General features: G+C 48.4%; 1 protein-coding gene across 1 annotated transcript in view; it reads right to left on the reverse strand.

The window, feature by feature from the left end:
* The window catches only part of HCN4 (hyperpolarization activated cyclic nucleotide gated potassium channel 4), a 102,329-nt gene that overhangs the window by 12,795 nt on the left and 66,943 nt on the right, over nucleotides 1-22,591 (reverse strand). Inside the window, exons 4-7 of the mRNA XM_068410614.1 lie at nucleotides 20,239-20,457; nucleotides 5,895-6,041; nucleotides 3,706-3,946; nucleotides 1,718-1,882 (exon numbers count right to left, since the gene is read on the reverse strand). Coding sequence (XP_068266715.1) covers nucleotides 1,718-1,882; nucleotides 3,706-3,946; nucleotides 5,895-6,041; nucleotides 20,239-20,457 — 772 coding nt within the window. The remainder of the gene's footprint in view (nucleotides 1-1,717; nucleotides 1,883-3,705; nucleotides 3,947-5,894; nucleotides 6,042-20,238; nucleotides 20,458-22,591) is intronic.

Here is a 22,591-nt window from a genome sequence, read left to right on the forward strand (position 1 = left end):
AGAATAACCCCTCTACTTTCAGAGAGAGTCTCAGCAGAATGCAGTAATCTTGACTTCCCTAAAAAGTCGCATGCTGTTACACAGCTACTGCACTGGTTTTTCTCGATGGTGCATGTTTCAGGGGAAGGTGAAGAAATGCCTTATTTAGAAAGACAGGGATTTCCATGGGATCTGCCAATTTCAGTACGGTGTGCATAACTTCCTTAGGCTCTTTTGGGAAATTCCCCCCAAAGAGCGTTGGTCAAAACAGGGTTGGAAAGTTGCTATTTTGCAATAGCAGAGGATGTAAAGTTGAGAGAAGAGGCATTTCTCAAGTCTGACTGCCAGGGAAACAAGGGTAGCACCAGGATTTTCAATGTGTGTCTCTGAAGGTCTCTACCTTTCACGTGGCAAAGGGACTGGTGTTGTCTCAGGTTAGTAGAATGGCAAAAGGAGGGGGGGACAATGCCAGGGCTCGGCACCGAAGGGCCTGTTATTCCAGTTGCTCTGTGTCACCTTCTGACCTTACGCTGACATTTTGCAGCTGTCTGTGGAAGGGAATTTCTCCTAGGGGAAGAAACACGTGAGGTTCTTTCTGCTGGCTCAGAATTTTCCATTAATTTTAGTTACGTGCGCAGCAGCACACAGAGCAAAAGCCAAGCAGCACAGGATGCCCTGCCCACCTGCATACCCTGCCACAGAGAGCACCAGGCTAGGGAGCTGAGCAGCACCAACCACCTAAAGCTGAAGAATTTGAGATAAAGTCAAGCTGGCCCATCCCTGGTTGTGCCTGACATTACATTTTCTTAGTGGTTTGTACAGTGTAATTTAAATAACCCAAGTGATGGGACTGTTGCCACTTACACTAGGGCCTCATTAGCGTGGACTTTGCCAAACTCTACATATTTAGCTCACAACCTTTTCCTCAGGGATCACACTTTCTGATGCGCAGCAGGTAATGAGATGCACAGAATACAATGTTCCTGGCATGAAAATCCCCAGAGGACCGCACCCCTTGCTGGGATGCCAGCTTATTCCCTACCCACCTCACCCCATTATCCTCCTCGCCTTCTCCATTGTACTCAGACCTGCGCTGACCCTTTTGATTCTGAAAAGCAATGAAAATTCATGCAGTTTTAAGAGATGTATAATAAGAAGCTGAAGAAATTAGACTGGGACACTGAAACGCTCGGTCCTCAGCTCTGCAAAGACTTTCTTGCATGACCTTGCAGAAGTCTCTTAGTCTGTCTGAGTTAAACGCCTCTGGTTGTGACCAAGGAATGTTATCCTGGTCTTCTCTAGTTAGACAAGGATGTTTGCAGCACAGGTTATGCCTCACACAGGAGAGGAGAGCGTCCTGGAACGGGTCACTATGAGCTACAACAATCCAGTAATACCCTTTGGTTAATTGTGGAGGTTAGGTTTTTATCATCAATTGCGTTTTTACATATAAAATTCAAAATCTAGTGAATTCACCAGCATGGCCCTGATGGCCTCAGATTGCAGATCTTGGTTCTTCGAAAAGACCTCTTGGAAACACATGGAAGCAGGAGCCAGCAGAAATGTGTATGTGAGAGAGAGAAAGAGAGAGAAGGATGTGGATTTAACTGACTGCGAATGGGGCTCCTTGTCGGACCTGAAGCTGAGTAAGGAGAGACAGGCTGGGATCTCCTTCAGTTCACAACTCCAGCAAAGGACAGGAGGTAGTGGGAAGGAGACCCTCACACCCTCTACTTACCAATCCTGTCCAGCCTGTCAAGAGCCACGGTTTCAAAAGCTCGCCGCATCATGGGATACTCTTCCAGCACCTCATTGAAGTTGTCCACCGAGAGGGAGTAGAGCCGGCAGTAGGTATCTGCTCGCACGCTGGCTGTGCGCCGGCCACGGGTCAGCAGACAAATTTCTGGAATGAAAGAGCCAGCTTGAGAACATGGGGATAGACACCATCACCCCTGCGATACAAGACCTGGCACTGCCACCCGGTCTCCTCTCTAGCTGGACTCTACCTGCTCCCCCCCTGAAAACACGAACAGTGGTAACATTGCGCGTATGCCGTAACATTAAAAATACCAGGGGGCTCAGTTGTGGCAGCTGCTACACACAATTGCACCTCAGGGATCCTGCTGACAATTAGCCAGACAAGTTTTGTTATGGTGGATTATCAAAGATACCATTTGTGCATTCAGACTGGAGAAGCTGTCTTGCTCCAGCTCCTCATGGGCACTGGGAGCAGAGGGTCAAGCTGTGCTCTCATTGAAGCTAATTCTCTCTCTAGATTCATAGTAAAGGCTCTGTGCTGACCTGTGGCTTTGGTGCCTGGTAGTCATTTTGATCCCCACACCAGGTGCATTTGCCTTTTCAAAGTTTTTTGTAGGTAGGCCAGAAGCTTACAGATTGTCAGGGAAAGCCAAGTTAGTGGCACCTTGGTGTACTTACACTGCAGTCATCTACTCCTAGGAGAACGCTCAGCTGGTTACAGAACAGGAAGCCCTTGACTCTACCATGAACGTCTGACTTGGGCACAGACGCTCCTTCAACACACAGGACTTCAAGACAGACGGTGCAACCTAAAGAGTGACAGCACTCTTTGTGCTGTATGTTGGGCGTCAATCCACCAGCACCACTCTCAGGATTCATTCTGGGTCTACCCCAAAGCCCTGCTACAGCAGCGCGACAAGGTTGTAAGTGCATTAGTAGGCTGCTTTCCTAAGGAAATGATGCCTGTGAGACCGTGCCAGCTCTGAACGTGTGTGAGGAGTTGTGTGTATGGTATCCAAACCACACTGAATGTCAATTTTATGTCAAATTGGCAATTTTAACCAAATATCTGTCAGAGTGAGGATATCCTGACTTCAACACTTTAACTCCAAACCCCAGCAATCTGACCCAGCTTGCTAGGGATGTGCAAAATCCTTGTACTCCAGGTAGGGGCAGACAGGTTGTTTCAAAGGGACTAAGAGTCTAAGAAGAACGTAGAAAATGCATGATAGGGATTTTTTGAATAGAGAAAAGGCCTTACAGAATGTGAGGAAAGGCAAGTTTCCTTCTGCCCCCTCTCAGTATGCCATTAATTGTGGTGCATTCAGTGCTTGTACTGAAACATGCATCTATCAGAGGACTGTCATGGGCTGTTAGTGAGGTCTCTACGGGCTCTGATAGGAGGGTGTCTCTGTGTTACTCATAAGATCAATATCCTAAATCTTCTCTTACAGCCTTTTCTGACCTCATGCTAGTTTCACTGTTCCAGAGCTCTGCTGCTGATACATGACGCCTGCCTGCTGACCTTCACAAACATTTTGCTGAGCCACAGGCTGGGGAGATGATGGACTATGTTTTTTCCTCCGTGTTTATACAGTACCTCGTATGATAGATGCCAGACAGTAGGACTAGGCAACACTGTAAATGTGCTTGGAGAACTGACAATGCTCCATTTTTTTCCTTTAGCTTCTCAGCTTCACAGATCTGTCAAGTTTGCTTGAGGCAAAAAGAAATGAACCTACAAGAACTAAGTTTCCTTTCTGTGCTTTGTTATTATTTATTATCCAGACTCCTGCACTGCCGATGAATCCCAGTCACCTCCCATTGCACAATTTACTACACGGGAAGCTGCAAGACTGGTGAGATGAACAGACACAGAGGGTGGAGGAGGAGGTGCCTGGGGTATCAGTTCCACGTGCTGCCATCCCAGTGGGTATCGCTATGTAAGGGTGACTCACTAACACACACCTCCAAAGTAGGAGCCATCTGCCAGCTTGGTCTCCTTGTTGCCTTTGGTGAGGACGCTCACCACCCCATGCTGGATGAAGTACATCTTCTTGCCAATGGTGCCCTCCCGGATGATGTAATCCCCTGGCTGAAACACCTCGAACCGCAACTTGGTCAACATGGACGTCACAAAGTTGGGATCTGCGTTGGCAAAGAGGGGCATGGAGGCAACCAGCTTTCGGCAGTTGAAGTTTATGATTTCCTGACCACGATGTGATGAAAAACAGAGAGAGGGAAAGAGAGAGAGGGAGGAGGGAGAAAAGATGGGACAGGGAGCAGAAAAGACACACAGGTATATTTAGTCAATATCTAATAACCTATGAAGTTCCACCACTTGACCTGTACGTTAGAAAGTGGAAAAACCAAAAATGCTGTTCCCTTCGTCTGGCTCCCAGTGCAGGCTGGAATGGGCTCTGGATGCTCAGAGCATGCAGCAGCACGAGCTGAAGCTGACAGCTTGACACCAGGCTTCACTGCTCTCATTCATATGCTTTTTCTTCAAGCAGGGGCGATACCCCCCAACCTCCCAAACACACACAATAGATCTCTTCCTGCAGGGAACTCTGGACTGTGAGAGGTGCACAGCACTGGTGAAATGCTGTATGAAAAAGCCCAAGGCTCCTCTCCGGGAAAATGTCATAACTCACCTTGGCAGCCCTGTGTTCTCTGTTGCCCTTCCTTGTCAACGAGATATTAAACAGCACAAATGTGCCAAGGCGCTCAGAGAAAGAATTAGCCCGGGCAGATGGGGACAGCGTCAAGAGAGGGGAGGGAAAGCTGCCCACCAGTCACTGGGACATGGGCTGGATCATCAACCTCAGATGAAGAAAACCCAGTTCAGCTGTTCAGCTGTCACATAGCAGACAGGAACTGTGCCTCCTCCTGGGGGTTGGTGTCACTTGGAGGGTATGACAGCACTTTGCACAGGAGCTGCTCTGTGCTGTGTCAGCTCAGACTCAGAAAGCGGCTGAAAGTGAGACTTGAGTAAATCACCTCAGCAAAACATTCCCCAGCCAAGCAGGGACGGAGGATCGGGATGACTGCAGCAGGAAGAAGGAGGGCTGGAGAAGCATCTGTCTCCTCCTCACTGGGGTTCTTTTCAGGGTTGCCCTTTAAGACTTTGGCAGAGCTAGTTTTAAAATATAGCTGGTAAATCCTCAGCTCTTCTCTTTCCTATGGAGGTACGTGGCTGGGGGGAAAGACAGAAGGAAGACCACTTCTGATGCTTGTGGGTAACATATTAGAGGCATGCACTAGCGAGAACCTGCATTGCCAGGCTTCAGCTAGAGGACGGGGTTTTCTGTAGAGACTCCTTTCAGGTGTGGGCCCTGCTAGGAGGCTCCTCCTTTCCCTTGACTCTCTATGCTGGTGCAGCTGATGGATGGGGCACAGCTGAGGCCAGCACACCACATACAGGTTTATATAAATACACGAGATACAGCTTAATGTTAGGGAGCATGAGGCAGGAGCTTACTGAGACACCATAGCAGGTGCAGGGAGGGAAGAGGTCTTGCCAAAGTGAGAGGTAACAGCAAGGCACTTTGCAGAGCGCTCTCCTGCAGGGGTTCTTTGGGAATGGGGAGGACATTATCAGACACTGCCATGGCCTCAGAAGGTGTCAAGATGTCCCTACTCACATGCTGAGCGGGTGGCAGGGCCTGCACATTGCAGCCCCCATTGCCTTTACATCAGACATCAGGAGTCCTGCAGATGCCAAAGGCCTGGGTTTCTCTCTCCACAGCAGTGACTTCTGCTGTGATCAAGGCAAGAGAATAGCAGACATACACCAATGGCTGGGACAGTCACTCCCTCTGAAGGAAACGGTCTCCGACAAAGACGTAGCCAAGCTGTGGACCATGTTCTTCATTGCTTTGCTCTCCCAGAAAGTTAGGCACAACACAGGAACAGGTACAGCCCCAAGCAAAATGGGGCCTTTATGGCTGCTCAGACACAGGGACGTGCTGTCTCTGCTAGGCATGACATTAGAGGGCACACAGAACCAGTGCTAATGGGAAAGCTGTCCTCCCACCACTCCTATCAACTCATGGTGTCCTCTGCAAAGCACTGAGACAGGAGACTGCACACTAGGAACTCCACAGCTGCCGAAGATGACAGGAACATGCATTGCCCATTCACTGCCCCCTCCTTACCTCTCGGAGGGGCTCACTCAGCTCTCCCAGGATGCTCTCCTCATCAAACATCTTCCCCTGGTAGCGATGCTCGTAGTAATCATGGATGCGCTGCCGCATGTCTGCAGGGAGCTTGTGGAAGGACATATACTGTTCCACTTGCTTGTACTGCACGGGGGAGAGAGGAAGAGAAGGAGTTACCAGGACATGCAACAAATGGTGACAAGCACATGTTAGACCGTACCGCCAAGCCAGGCCCAGGCAGATAAATCTGGTGCAGGAGAGAGCAACTCTCTGAACACACGGGGAGTCTGCAGACATCTTTGTTATATTCCCCAAATGGCTGCCTCATGTTTTAACCTTTAAACTTATCCTCAGCAAGTTACACTGTGGAGACAACTCCTCACTCCCTGGGCACTGAGTGAGGGAGCTGGGAGCAGAGATGGGTCAGAAGCGCTCAGCTGGGAATCTCCTCTCAGCAAATATTGCTGAGTGAAGACTGCCCAGGCCCCGTGCAGAATAAGAGCAAGGGAAGTACAACGTGACCTCAACAGAAGGTTTTTCCACGGCACACGGAGAATGGGGGCCAGGGCGTATGAGCTGGCAGCTTGGCTCTAGACCGCTAAGGGATGTGCAGCACCTCGAGGCCTCAGCCAAGCACAGGAGCCCACTGTACCCGGGGCTGTAGGAAACAGCAGAACACAGTCCTGCCTTGGACGCTCACAGTCACAGACAAACCGAAGGACACACACAGACAGGAATCTGACAGTTATTCGGTTGAAGCTGCAGCACCCGTGACCTGCTTTTCCTCTCCTCTGGGTTCTCATCTGCCCTGCTATGATGGCACCTTTGCTTTCCCACCTCGGGGCTGCACAGGTCCAGGTTCTCTCCACCTTTTGCTGCGTCCCGACTGCCCCATGCACTCGTGCTCTCTAACCTGTCCGTATTTTTACGTAACGATTTGCATTTCCATCATGTCATTTCGAGGGGAACACAAGGGCACACTGACTGATGTCAGAGCAGTATTTGGGGGTGAATGGTGCTTTCTATGAGCAAACGACACTTCCTCAAGGGCACAGGACTCTAAATGGATCCACTTGCCTTGAAAGTGCTGCAGGGACAAGGTGTGTGCATTGCAATGGTCGTGCTCCCTCCCCCTGGTACGCAATACAGAATACGATCCTGAGCACACACCATACTAAATAATGCTGACAAAGGACTACGCTCCCCCTTTGCCATCCCTCCTTCCCCTCTTCTCCCTGATAAATCTGTCCCTGAATGTCCCTTTCCTGCAGCTTGTGCTGAAGTGCTTAATTACTGAACTTCTGCTCATTACAGACCGCCCTGCACACACCAGTGTCACTCTGCTCTCAGCACAGTCTGTGCTGGCACTGCCTTGCATGCTAACAACTCGATCCGCACCAGAGAGGAGAAGGAATTACTCTGAGAAGCCAAGGTGGCAGAGGGGACACTCGGGGTTTCCTGGCATTTCCAGAGCTTTTTGTCTGTAGCTAGCAGCAGAGGAGCTGGCTGTAAATATTCATGATCCCTCCAGCATGATCAAAGTCAAGCGAGTCACCACCGCCCCACAGGGAACCAGGCAGAGAATCGGCAATGAACGCCGTACTTTGTGATTTGGATTGCTCAGGTTCTGTGGAGCCTGGCAGGACGCTGGGTCAGGTGGCGCTGCACTGGGTGCTGCACAGTCTGCACCTCCTGAGTTAGGAAGATAAAGGGAGCAGAAACCAACATCTCACCTGTGGACAACTCAGTGGTCTGAGCCCATCAAGGATTTCACAGGTTAAGCTCTTAAATGCAGAAGGTTTAAGGGCTTGGCTCAGACGCCTTAACATAGATGTCTACTGCCACTGCAGATGCACTGCAGCATTTGAGACATCCGTGGGACCCGGCAAGTCGGACACAGGACATGCAGGACACTCATCATGGAAAGGGAAATCGTTAGGCACTAGCTTTTGCTGCCTCAGGTTTATTAAATTTATCCTAAACCCACAAACAGTTCTGCTTGTTTTAATGCTGTATTTTTGTTGAATAAATCATTTGCCAAAAACATCACCTTATACTGTCAGTTTTAGCCCTTGTCTTGAATCGGAACATTGACCAGTGTCCCAAGATGCCTCTCATCACCTGCTGCCAGCCACCTGCCTGCTACCCCTCTTCTCTCCACCATAAGCCCTTGAGATCAATCTTCAACTGACCTTTGCTTCTTGGGAAAAATACCCCCAGCTTCTTAGATTCACAAGCACAGGCTGGATGGGGCGACTCAGACTCTTTGCTTCTTCACTACTGGATATGGGTTTATTGCTTTGTAACAAAGAGCAATAAATTACTGCTCTGCTAAGTCCCATGGGCTTGTCAGATTCTCTTACAATCACTACCCCTAAATAAGGCTAGAGTAAAAACAGGACAAATTGACTTCACCAGAAAAAAAGGTTCTGCTTCTGATTACAAATGAAAAACATGGTTATAAAAGAAAATTGTAAAATAAGAAACTGTAATTCTCTGTCGTAGTTAACAAGAGGTACACACCTTGGCTCTCCTGTCTCTGCTAGTGCTACCTCCTCTCACCCATGCCAGCTGGACAGTTTTGTGGGCTCTCAGCTCTCCCTTGCACAGAGATGGAGTCCTGCAGAGGTGCTCAGAAATGAAAGCATCACCCCCTTCTCTCTACGTTTGATAAACTGAAGATTCAAGTAGGGTTCTCCCCCTTTGCTTGGAGCTGCTCAGCCAGGCTGAAGGCCACCACTCTTGCAGTGTCAAGCATCGGTAGCGACTAACCAAAAGGCCACGAAGAAACTGCATGAGGGAGGGCCTTTCAAAGTGTAGTGGGACCTACGTGTCTCTTCTCAGCTCTAGCTCTAAACGAGATCACTCCTGAGGTCACCAGCAACACTCAGTAACGGGATAACGCAAAGGGGCAAGGGTAATCGTGTGGTGAACATCAAGAGCACTGCAGATCTTGCACTCTCTAGAGCCACTTCATGCCCCCTTGAGCTGGCACCCCTTTGTGTTCCTTTGTGATGTGGCCAGGCCTAACCTGACAGCCCCCTTTTGCCTCCTTGTCCGTTCAGCCCTCCTACTTGTCTCCATGTCCTCAGCCTGACCTGTGCTCGGAGGAAGGCGCAGAGATTAGTGGCCTCTCTGAGTTGAACTAAAAAGGCTCATTTAGGAATTATTTAAATCTCTCTGAAGACAATTGAGTCCATTTAAATCCTAACTCATTTTCTTAAGTCTGTTTTTCCTCAAATAAGCCCTTGAAGGAGGTATTAATATATCAAAAGGAAACCATTTAGCTGAGTATTTTTCCTTCTATAACTGGCCACTTTCCTTAGTTGTCTCACCACTCCCCTCCCCTTCTACCAAAGCTCAGATCACTCACAGTCCAAAGGGAACTAAGTATTTTTAACTCCTTCCATGATGTCCTCAATCTCTATCATGAATCCTCCTCTCTCTGGCAGTAATAAATCACTGGCTGAAAAGGCTGGACTATTTCCATGCCCTACTTCTGAAAATAAAAAAGATCCTGCATGTGAGAAGAGCTGCTCCCATCCCAGTCCTGGCATTGACACCCCTTTGTATCCCCTTTGGGTCCACACACATCACTCTTCAAAGCTTCAGAGAAGCGTTGATTTCCATTTTTGCATCTCAGTTAATTCAAACACCCTCACCCGCTCCAACAGTACGCCTGCCGACACGGGCACACACACGTAACCTGCTGTAATGAAGGCACTTGGGATGCTCGTCTCCCTCGATCCAAAGATAAATATACATTTCCTATATAGAGCTTGCATCCTTCCAGAAATAGGCTGAACTCACCATGGGACAGAGTTTAATCTTAGTCACAATCTCCACATCTGGACTCCATGGGAGTCAACAAGAGATGCACTTGTGTAAGAAAAAGGACAATCAAGCAGAGTAATGCACCTTCAATTAAATGAAAAATGCTGCTGCTGTGACTGTATTCCGAATGCTGGTGGTTTATATCCCGTGAGACTGGATTAATATAAACATAAGCAGCCACGATGTACAATGCTGTGGCTCTCTCAAGTGGATTAGTGCTTCATAGGGGCAAAGATCAAGTCATGAGATTCACCAGATGGAGTGTCTTGATGGGACACGGTTGCATCTTTGTTTTATTTTCTCTGACCTGCGATTAGCAGTAAAACAGTGCAGCTCCCTGGCATTTAGGCATCAGCAAAACCAAATAAAGGCTGAGTTCCATTTTTTTTTGTCTTTCGAGCCATTCATATTCCCATCCTCAGGATTTGCTCTACGACCAGATATCCATCTTACTCAAAACGATCGAGACATACATTCTCATGGAGTCAAATGACTCTAGAAGTGAGTAGTTTAAGGGAAGAAAAGTGACCTTTTGCAACACAATAAAATCATGCCGACACTGCTGGATCTTTGCTGGTTTCCCTTTGCAGAGCTCCGTGCTTGATCATATTTAGCATCAGTCCTTTTTTCTTTTTTAATCTTTTCTCTCCCTGCAACGTTGCTGAGAACTGTACCTGGTTATGTGTAGCTGCAGGCTATCACAGTTTATCCCAAGTGAGTCTGCCAACGCTTATGAAGGCAGTTGGCTCTACACACATACTCATGCTCATGAGCACTGTCCTGCTGTTTTCCAACAAGAATATAGACAATCATCAAATTAAATGTGCACAGGGCCGTCTTCTCCATAGCGATAGGGAAGGGATTGAGAGGAGCTGTACTCAGCTCTATTCATATGCTGTCCTTTCCATACTCCAGCCCACAGGCAGCAAGAGGATGGGCTTACAGACGAGGCTGAAGCAGGAGCTGGATTCCTTCATGGAGGGAATCAAAGGAAACACACGCAGGACAATCGGGGCATCGGGGCCAGCCAACATGCATTCATGAAAGGCAGGTCCTGCTTGACCAACCTGGTCTCCTTCTATGACCAAGTGACCCGCTTAGTAGATGAGGGCAGGGCTGTGGATATATCTATCTAGGCTTCAGTAAGGCATTTGACACTGTCTCCCACAGCATCCTCCTAGACAAACTGGCTGCCCGAGGCTTGGATGGGTGGACTCTTCGATGGGTTAAAAACTGGCTGGATGGCCGAGCCCAGAGAGTGGTGGTGAATGGGGCAAAGTCCAGCCGGCGGCCGGTCACTAGCGGTGTTCCCCAGGGCTCAGTTCTGGGGCCGGTGCTGTTCAATATCTTTATAGATGATTTAGACGTAGGGATTGAGTGCACCCTCAGCAAATTTGCAGATGACACCAAGCTGGGTGGGAGTGTCGATCTGCTGGAGGGCAGGAAGGCCCTACAGAGGGATCTGGGCAGGTTGGATAGATGGGCCGAGACCAACGGCATGAGGTTCAACAAGAACAAGTGCCGGGTCTTACATCTGGGCCACAACAACCCCCTGCAGCGCTACAGGCTGAGGGAAGAGTGGTTAGAAAGCGGCCCGGCGGAAAGAGCCCTGGGGGTGCTGATCGACAGCCGGCTAAACATGAGCCAGCAGTGTGCCCAGGCGGCCAAGGCCACCAGCATCTTGGCCTCTATCAGGAATAGTGTAGCCAGCCGGTCTAGGGAAGTGATCGTCCCTCTGTACTCGGCACTGGTGAGGCCGCAGCTTGAATCCTGTGTCCAGTTCTGGGCCCCGCACTTCAAGAAAGATGTTGAGGTGTTGGAGCGAGTCCAGAGGAGGGCGACCAAACTGGTGAAGAGTCTGGAGGGTCTGACCTACGAGGAACGGCTGAGGGAGCTGGGGTTGTTTAGCCTGGAGAAGAGGAGGCTCAGAGGTGACCTTAGTGCAGTCTACAACTACCTGAAGGGAGGTTGTAGCGCAGTGGGAGTCGGCCTCTTCTACCAGGCAACTAGCGATAGGACAAGAGGACACAGCCTCAAGCTTCACCAGGGGAGGTTCAGGTTGGACATTAGGAAGCATTTCTTCTCAGCAAGGGTCATTAGCCATTGGAAGGGGCTGTCCAGGGAGGTGGTGGAGTCACCATCTCTGGAGGGGTTTAAGAAAAGACTGGACATGGCACTTAGTGCCACGGTCTAGTTGCCATGGTGGTGTCAGGGCAATGGTTGGACTCGATGATCCCAGAGGGCTCTTCCAACCTGACTGATTCTGTGTAACACTACGTGAATGAGTAAGTGGAAAGCCAGCTGGGGTGCCTGCATGAGGGGAGTGGTAGTGGCGGGGGGATCAGAGTGTGCTGCAGGCAAATTGGAGCATGTATAGGAACCGGTGGTTATTTCAATACCCATTCAACCAGAACAACTCAGACCACATCTAGCACAGCACCGAACATTATCAGTGCTACTTTTGCTTTCTGATTAATGAGCTAAATTTAAACCCACATCCATCTACTCTTCGGCTTTGGAAGCTATTTGATAGCTACATCCATTCTGCAAAAAGCTTTACGTAATGTCCTGCTTCTGAGTTCTTCCAAAGGCCGGGTTAATTTTTGTACCACGGCACTTGCAGTTGCTACAGGAAGATGACTTTTAAGCGTTGCATGTTACATGCTGAAAAACATGGAACACTTTGACCCTTACTGCAGTGATACCTTAAGAAATTACCTCACCTACAATCAGGCTCTTTATCTCCTCCTGTGTTACAAAGACCACAGACACTAGCAGAAAATTCTTGGAGCTTAAGGTCTAATCCTGTGCATCACAGCAAGGTGGTGCAATGATGAATGTATTATGTACAAACCTGTACATCATGGCTACAGAAACAGCTTGGTTTCCATGACTAGCTCCAGCCTGGGAAAGGCACCTGAGGAGAATGCCCTGCTAGGTTTGAGAGGTCACGACCTGGCATAAGTCAGTAGTCCAGCACAGGGAACTTTTGGACCTGGTCAACGAATCTTTTCTTATTCATTAAGCACTGTGAAACTCATATCACAAGATATTTTAGAGATGTTTTGTCACTGGATTCACATATCCGGAGGTGTGATGGGGAAAAAAGAGATCAACATTACTTTCACCAGAAGAGCAGAATGAGAGAGGTGAGGTAAAATCTGCCACCAGACAAAGGCCAGAGATGGGGAAAAGGGAACAGTGAGTCTGTGCAATTTGAAATCAGTATTGCTGGGAGCAGCCTTTTGCCAGCAGAGACGGCTCAGCGGGGAGGCTTAGCACTTCGCATTGTGATGTATTTATTTATTTATTTATGTGCAGTTCAAGTGCCAAATGAATTTCAAAACTGATAATGAAGTTTGAAATCCCACCCTGGGATACGAAGAACTGCTGAGGCAAGAGCACTTTCCTTTTCGTGACAACACCGGCAGTGCTCGTGCGTGCACAAACATACTGCTCAGACCAGGCTGTCACTGCCGTTGCTCAAAGAACAGAACTATTTGTCTGCCTTCCACTCGCAGAAATAAGATGTCAAAATCCCAGCTCTCATCTCAGTATCTCTGATACAGCAAACCAAGATGAATTCCTAACGTAAACCTGCTGACAGAAGGCAATATACGTGGCAGCCTTGCTCTGTAAAGATGTGCTACAAAGTCACTGCAATGTCGCTGACTCCTTCCTTCCCTCGTTCCTGGGAGCGTGGAGAGGGTGCTGGGTGTCCCCCGCACTTCATCGCAGTCATAGGCCCCACATAGGCACTGCCGCCCGTGAGATGGACGCACTCACACACCTGGGCACTGAACTGCCTGCTTTAAGTGCTGCCTGATCACCACCACGTAGATATCTAGAAGATGTGTTGCAAAATGGGGCTTCCCTTAGTTACACATGGGTAAACAGAATAGTAAGTCCACCAACGAACTATTCTTCTGCAAGAACAAAAACTACTCGACCCCAGTTTAGTTAAGGCCATAAAGGGAAGGCAAGTTGCACTGCAAGATGTTTTTAAAAGAAACCATTAGGTTTTCATTCAGAAAACATTTCCATTTTATAACCAGCCCAGGATTCTTTCACGAAAAGGATTAAATAACCTTAAAACAACTGACAGAAATTTCTCATTTTTCGGTTGAGCTGAACTGAGAGAATCATTATTTATACCACTCCGTTACCTATTTCTTACCAACATCCTTCTAAAACCAAGATGGATGTTGTATCTGGAAAAGGCCAGCTGCCTTGCAGCGCTGGATGCACAATCCCGAGCCAGCCATTCGCACCAAATCTTGACTGCTCCCTGCCTGATAGCACTTAGGGACTGCAAATCAGAGTCAAAGGATGACAGAAACTGGAAGGGACCTCAGGGGGTCATCTGGACCAAACCCCCACTCAAAGCAGGGCCAACTTACATCAGGTTGCAATTTTCTGGTAACCTCCTTGGACCTACTATCACACGTAGGTGGGCAAGCAGAGAAGGTGGGGATGAGGGATGCTTTACTATTCCAGCCTTTCTTTAGTAAGTCAGGGGCGAAGCTGGACCCCTCCTATTAACTTAAGCTGCATCTAACCTTGCTCCTTTCACTTGCTGACTCGGGGCTGCAAATCAGCCAGAAAAACCTGTCCTGGTTACACAAAAACCTCCCTAAAGGCAGTGCTGAGACACAGAGCCCGGGGCACATCAGAGGCTCTTGCTTCTAGACACAATCAATAAAGCACATCATTTATAAGCCTTGTTATCAACCCCAAATGCTTTGATTGACAGTAACATGGGACATAATAGTTCTCAGGCCATCTCTTAACAGACTGAATACCCAACTAGGGCAGTCATAACAGGATAAAGCAAGGCACTCCAAACTTTTTCCAATTAGGAAATCTGATTAAATTTTGCTTTTGATTAGATTTTCCAGGCACCTTTAATTTCTGGAGTGCTGCACACTCCCTACCCTCTCCTTCACACTCATTACCAGAAGAGTAAGGGAGCTTTGCAGGTTTCTTGCCATCCAGAACTGAGATGCTAGCTCAGGAGGGGACTTCTACATAACCCCTTTGGACTCTGGGAATGCCACCTGAGAACCTACAGACATTGGTGACCAGGCATCTCAGGAATGGCACTTCAATCCTGTCTGGAGCAGTAATGAACATGAAATCTCCCATCTGACAGGTCTGTGGCAGAGTAGGTGTGGGAATAACGGCAGCCTTTGCCCAACTCCACGCTAAGAGAGCAGCTGACACTAGTTATCTGCGCTGTGTCGGCCCCAAGGTAGCACTGGCTAAGCCAGCCCTGGAGCTACAAGAATTAATACAGCTTTGGCACAGTGCTGCGCTTGGGTTAATTAGCTGTGCTTAAAGGAGGGGTGGAGGGGGGCTAATCAGCAAGGCTAATGTGATTATACTGTAGCCAGGACCGCAGCTAGGATCTCTGCACCAAATCCCTGCACACGTTCGTTTGGAGGCAGTTCAGAACACCGAACTGCACAGGAAAACGGCCTAAAACCACAGGAGCAGCCATGAAGGGTCAGGCCGAGGGCTCCTCTCACCTCACGGTGTGTCTCTGACCATTTCAGGTGCTCTGAGGAAGAGGAGAAAGAATAGAAGAGGCACACAGCAATCCAGCTCCTGGCCATACCCTCCCAGCTTTTCTGACCAAAGCAGATGAGGGATACCCACTGCCAGGGGTTATATCTGAATCTTAGCATTCAGTAACCCTTGAAAGATTTTCCTTATGTGAGTGTGTCTAAATACTCTGAGGCTAATCAAACTTTGGGCCTCCACAGCACCCTGCAGCAGCGAGTTCCACAGTTTAATTACACACCATTAAAAAAAAACCCAAAACCTTCTTCAACATGTTGCCTAATAAGCCTCTGTACTGCTGGTCTCCAAGGAAGGGCAAGGACTGACTAAGCCCAAAGACAGACTCTCAGCTCTCGTTGGAGTAGGCAGGCACAATGGCAGGGTCTCACTCGTGACATTTGTCTCACAAATATTAGTCTAACATCTGCTTTGTCTCCAACAGAGCTGGCATGTTCCAGTTGTTACGCTTCAGCCTTCACAGTTACTAAATTCTCCCCAATTACTCTTTGTTGAATTCAGGCCGATGACAGAAGGTCTGAAATGTTGATAGTTGGACAGTAAAGTGCTTTTTTGCTTGGGCAGCCAGACCATGGGATCAAACTGTGGCAAGAATGACTGTGCTGATGGTTAAGCAGGGCTGTTTCAGGAACTGAGAGGTGATGTCATTAGTGCTTCTGTAAGATTTATAAAGTCATTCTCTCTTTAGTGTTACCTGCTTGCCCCCTTGCAACTGTGCTGCAGCAGGTGCTTCTTCAGAATAACGACAAGTGAATATGCAATTATCCACCCAGTTTCAATATATATTTTAAGAGCAAGAGGTATTGAATAGCTCAGGGTTCATTGGATAGTTCAGACCCTGATGGCTCAGGGGGGAGGAGGAGCAAGGGATTGAATGCGGAGAGCAGAGAGCTTGAGGGAATGCCAGTGTAGCAGACAGATCTTGCGGCGGAGAGATGAGGCTCTGGAAGGAGAGATTACGGCTTTGCTGGGCTCTGCAACACTGACAGCAGCATTTCCTACCTCTCATCAGTCAGCCTTCCGTGTGTACCTGAGAAGATAACACGGGAAGAGCCGAGCCTCTCTGCAGGATGCCCATCACTGTTTGCATCCTGCTGGGATGGGAGAGCGAAGCCCCGAGTCTCTCTCTGCTTTGTTCCGAGGAGCAGGGCTGCAGTACGCAGCATCATCACCGCTCCCAAAAGCCTCAAGGTTACAGAGTCTGCTGGGGAGGATGAGCGTGTGTGTGTGTGCATGTGGTGACTTGACATAAATATTAATCCAGCTGAGCTTTAGGATTAGAGAAAGAAATTAATAGGGGAACCTGCAAAAAGCATGAAAATAACTTGCATATCAGTCTAGTTTATTTGTCTCCTGGGCAGGAAACACTCTTTCTCTCTTCTGAGCCACAGTTGCTGCAGGTTGTGGGGTAATTTCGCAGTCAGTGATGAACTTACACGTTAAGGCTTGAGCTGATCCCAGAATAGCTGAAAAGGGCCTTGTGCCTCTGCTCTTGCTTATGGGCCTCCTCCACCAGCACCCTGCACCAGCGCTGGCACTCACTGGACTCTATAGTAAGCTAATTCAACACACTAATCTGTCAGAAAACTAACGCAGAAGAAAGAAATCAGCTCAGTAAAGGTCTGAGAAGTATGAAAGGTGGTGCACAAGAGTGAGACGGTGCGGTTGAGAACAGTGGCAGGGAGCACTGGGTGAGAACGGGTATGTGAGGCTTCCCCTCTTTGGTCAGAGCTGTCACATCAATTCTGTTATAATATGGAACTGCCCAACATGACTTTGGGAAATTTTTCTATCAGAATCCTTCAGGATGGACTTGTAGTAATATTCTCTCACACGTAGGAAATAGACATCAGTCTTGGGTCCAAAGATATTTTGGAGTTACACACCAGACTGAGGTTAGGAGGTAAGAGTCAGCTCCTGATCCTGCCACTGACTCTCTCTGTGACCACGGGCAAGTAATTTAGGGCATAACACACTCTGCAATGCAACGTGGGGCAGAGAGGTCCCTGCTAACTTTGCCTCTGGGACTGGAAATAAATCAGTCACTTCAGAGCGCCGGATCTAAAGAGCTGTTCTGATTCAGAGCTTTTTAAGGCAGGCACAGAGCCAGACTTAGATGATGGCTGTGCCACTTCCAGTGCCTGAGCTGGTGTGAGTGCTCTGTGCCACATGGGACTCTCCACTTGTACTCAAAACTTGGCACTACACTGTCTTGGAGGGTGCAACTTCCCTCTCCAAATTCTCCATGCTACCTACCACCCCATCAATCCTATACAGATCCTTGCCTTGCAGAAACTAGCGTAGCTTGAAGTCAGATGCTACAGGAGGAGATTTAGACAGGACAGGGATTGAATGTCCAAATGTTCAATGAATCCAACCCAGAGCGAGACAGGCCTGCTACTGAAGCCAACAGCCAGCACATCTTGGCTTTTAGTCCTCTTCTCAAAGCCCTGTTTGTACAAGGAAGAACAAGGTTTGGCAGAGATCTAGCCAATCTGAAACTTCACCACAAACCCACTCCTGAAGGTTACACGAAGCAAAACCTGTCAACACAGTTACTAGCAATAACCTTCTGTCTTGTTCCTATGTCATTTCTGCTCTGCCTCTCCCTCCCCACTGTCTCCCCTTTCTTTGCCTGCTCCCAGAACAGCTGCTGAAGTCTCGGGAGGCTGAGGCTCTGCTGAGGTGAGAGGCAGAGCCCTGTCTGCAGCCCAAGGGTGTACTCAGCAGTCTCTAAACTGCTGTCTGCTTCTACCAATCGACCTGCAAACTTGTTGAGATTCTTTGCTTATAATATGCTTCAACAGACACATTGTCCCATGAGGACTGAACTAAATTGAGTTGCAGAGCTGCAAATCACAAAGCAGCCTCATTTTAATCACGGCTATTCAAGTGCTAAGGAATGCAGAAAGTAAATACATATTTGTTTTAAGGCCGTCATTTGTCCCATTTGCAAAAGGAAAATGAACGTACTCAATCCCTGAGGCTTTATTCCTAGGAGAATACCTTGGGAAATGAACCTGCTATAACCACTACACATGAGATACACCCTTTGTTAAATCCTCTACCCACTGCTTTTATCACAAAGCTTTTCTTCTGGATCTATTAACCCTCTCATTCACATCTCCAATTCTAATAAGGCTTTAACATTTCACATTTCTTCTGCCAACCCCCATTGCAGTCCCTGCTGGCTTGCTGGTGACTGATTTCCCTGAGCACTGACTGGAATACGACTTCCAGGGTCAAGCTCTGCCCTTGTCTGCAGACCTGGCTTGAGAGAAAAATCGTAGTGCCCAGTCCTGCAGGTGTAAACTTGGCTGCAGCCAGGTTGACCAGGTGGTTGGATTTGCAAATCACTCCTTGACTTCTATGCAACTTCAAATACCTTTGAATAAATACTCTGCATACACAGATTTGATCAGCTTGCATTCCTAGTGCTGCAGTGTCCTTCTCTTTGGCATGCCTTACTCTCAATTAGAGTTAGTCCAGCCAATCTGTAACACAGGGGTAAAACCCTATACAAAGCCCAGTGCTCCAGTTGCATCCCAGTCCTCCACGCTTCCTCTCCTGGGCTTTTTCCCTCTTTTAGCTCTAGCTGAGGTTTGAAATCTTCCCTATCCTCAAATCATGATTCAGCCTCTGGTCTTCTTTGCTTTCACTCTCTGCCCTACTCTCTTTCTGTGGCCCTCTCTTTCTGTAATCCCCTTGTCTCAAACCTGTTCCTACGCCATCTAACAAATCCTTTCTCCCACCTCCTCCCTGAACTTAAAAATTCACCTAGCCTGTGCATGCTAGCATAGTTTACCCACTCAAGTAACAGCTACCTTTCCACCTAATCTAACTGCACCTGGCAGGGTCAGAATAGGGCTAGCAACTAATTCTTCCTCTCTTAATCTTCAGATCAAATGCATCCATAAGACCTTGACCACACCACCTCCTTGCCGATGGCATCCTCAGCCCTACTAGTTGAGGGCAGTTGCTTTTGCTGATGCCTGAAAGTAACCTACTGCCTTTGTGGTGAAGTCCCTTCCTCACCTCTGAGCCACCCAGGCCCTTGCTCTTAGTAGGACACAGTCACTCTTCAGTCAGCTCTCCTGTTTTGTGGAGGTGCAGACCTCCTGGTCCAACCAGAAGTTGAAGGCAGAAGTTTTGCCTATGTCCTAGTGGGAAAGGTCTCATTGCACCAGCAGCCCCTTCGCTTTAGATAACAATATGTTGTTGTGCAGATAACAACACACTGAAGGCATGGAAAGAGGGAAGGAAGTGATGCAGCTCCACAAGTTACCCCTCATCAGCTGAATCACAGTGACTGACCCCGTTTGCCCCTTACCACCTTACAAATTCACAGCATCACCTTAAACCCACCCACCACCAGTTACTGCCGCCGCAGTGGTAACCTGAGCAGTTGTGACATTTCGGTTTGTGCCCTACATGAGGCAATTCAACAACTGTGCGATTAATTTGATAGCTACCTGTTCAGAGCCCCTGAGCTTTGATCTGTGCTTTGGGGTTTGTTACGTGGTTTCACTCACGAGCACTGAAGTGAATAATCTGGATACTTTTAAAGAAAGTACTTGCTAAACAAAAGCTGCACATTCTGGAACATTCACTTGGGATTTGAAACAAGACCATGGAAAGGAAAAAGTGACTTACAAGTTTAGATACCAGTGACATTGATAATGTTGATCTAAAAAGACAGTCAGAGACAACAAGACTCACCCACTTGCCCTACTAGTATTCATCTGATCTTGCATCTGTTTCCTTCCATTCGAGTGAACGGAGGGGTATGAATTACCAATAAACTGCCGTGGTGACAAAGACACCGCACCTTTGGCCCCTCACATGGGCCACTGACAGCCCTGGCCTCCTCCAGACAGTGCGTAAACCACCCCTGGGTCACAGAAGGGTTGCAAAGCCCAGTCCTTACCTTCTCCTGGTACTGACGCCGTGAGGAGTCCAGAGACTGGATTAGGGCTGTGGCATGGCCGATGAACATGGCATAGCAGGTGGCACCGACAATCATGCTCAGCATAGTGAGCCACACATCGGACATGCCAACGGGCGCCTGCTGCCCGTAGCCAATGCAGAGCATGTGACTCATGGCCTTGAACAGCGCATAGGAATACTGCTTCCCCCAGGAGTCATTCTAAAGAGACAGATAGACAGACAAAGCTTTAGCAGTGGGACAAGACATTCTCGGAGATGAACACATTTCAGAAAAGTATACCTAATGTTAGACACAAAAGTCCATCTTTAAAGCACCTCTATATATATTAAACGAGCAATTTAATTCTTTGATGGCTTGGGAGCGCTGGGCACACTCGACTTAAAAAAATAAAAAGCCCAACTTTAGTCATCTGTCACTAACTGACTTTGGCCAGGGTTTTTACAGATTCCGTGTACTCTTTCCAGCAAAACTTTCCAGAAACAGAGCCAGACAGTCTGACACATTGGTAACCTGGGATAAACTGAGGTGATGCATTGGGATATTTTCAAAATGACCCACGTGTGGGAGAAGGAACTGAAGCAAATGATCACTCCGCTGGGAAATGAACTTGAACAGAGAACTGGTGCAAGAGAGCCTCAGCAAGGCTGCCAGCAGCAAGATCTTGGAGTGGGGAAAAGCACTCCCCAGCAATTTAGGAAATTGTCAGGATCTCTGCTCGTTACCTGAAGAGATGGGAAGGGCAGAAAATGAAGATGATAATGTCCAGACAGTGAGTTCTTCTCAGTGTAAAACAGGGCTTTTTTTCAGGGAGCTGAGAAAACTACAAATGGTCTCATCTGAGAGATGCAATAAACCCCCGTGAGAAGCCAGCTGAAGCCAACGGCTTCTTTTGGACACCCTGTGCTCTCCCACTGCAACTAACACAAGAAGTACCTCAGCAATTACATCATGGGACGGGGAGAAAAAACAGCCTAAGTTTCATGATTATTCTGATTAGCTTGAGTTCATGGAACAGCTCAAGGAACATCCTGTGGGTATTATACGCTAGCAAGTCCTTGCCACAAAACCTTGTAAAGTAAATGCACTGTCATCACACATTGCTGTTACAAGGTATGTGAAAAAATACCTCTGCTGCAGTGACATTCACCGCAGCATATAATCTGTACGTTCATCAGTCTTCTTTCTGTGCCTAGGAAGGTGTTAACATTATGGATATTGCTGTGCAGGTCCATACACCATGGCAGCTTAGAAGGTCATTGTATACAAGGCCTGGTTTGTGGCTCCTCAAAGACACAAGCAATACTTTGGTGAACTCTATGCAGAGAGATGCAGCAGCCTCAGCACCAGTGACCAGCAATGCTGGGAGCCCCAGAATTTACTGGACACCTCCTTGGAGGTATTGAATCACCATCAGGAAGTATCGAATCACATTGGATGGCCGATGACCTCTCTGCAAACAGCTCTCTCAGGGTCACTAATGTTGATGGAAATTTTCCATAAGCTTACGAGGAGTAAACGGAAGCAAAGCGAACTGTTGCTGTTCGTGAGCTGTGGCAAAGAGCTGGAACCTCTGGAGAGCGTTAATGCTTGGTGAGGAGATAAGCACGCGGACAAAGACAGGCGATAGCGTTACTCTGGCCATATTCAGTTACGTTATGCGAGACAGGCCTGATTCACACTGCAACAAGAAGGGCAAAGCAACAGAAGTGACAGCAAAGCGGACACAGAAGCAGCAGCACATTCACAGCCCCAGAAGAAACTGCTCCCTCCTGGCGCCAGCCTGTCTGGGCTCACCTCCGTAACAAAGCAGGTACCTGTTCACCTCCTGCACTGGAAAAAACTACCCTTGAGTCAAGAGAGAGAGACAAGAGACAATGCGGCCATTGGTGTCTGTTCCTGGCTATGCAGTTGGCTTGCCAGCGTGTGAGGAGTCACAGCCCAGAGGGGAGCCAGCTACAGATGAAGGCAAAGCGCATTTGCACTCTGCTGCCTGTACAGGGCAGCAGGAAGGATCCGACCACGGGGGCGGCCTGAGGTGTAAGCACCAAAGGAGTGAATCTGCTTGCTCCTTCGCCTCACCCATGTCTATGCTGTGGCTCCTAGAGTCCCAGCCAAAGGAATGGGGGGGGTCCATTTTCCCACCACTCAGGTTTTGTGTCATTTTGCAGACCCGCTTGTGATCTGTGAAGACACCAAGCATCTCACACACCTTCCACAGGCATCCCTGCATCTTCACTGTTAACATTTCCAGGAGCCACAGTCCCTTTCCCTCAGCCCTGTAGTACCAGCAGTCATAAAGCCGTGGCCCCTGCACTTACAAATGCTGTAAACT

Source organism: Nyctibius grandis, chromosome 11, assembly GCF_013368605.1.
Source record: "Nyctibius grandis isolate bNycGra1 chromosome 11, bNycGra1.pri, whole genome shotgun sequence".
Lineage (NCBI taxonomy): Eukaryota > Metazoa > Chordata > Aves > Nyctibiiformes > Nyctibiidae > Nyctibius > Nyctibius grandis.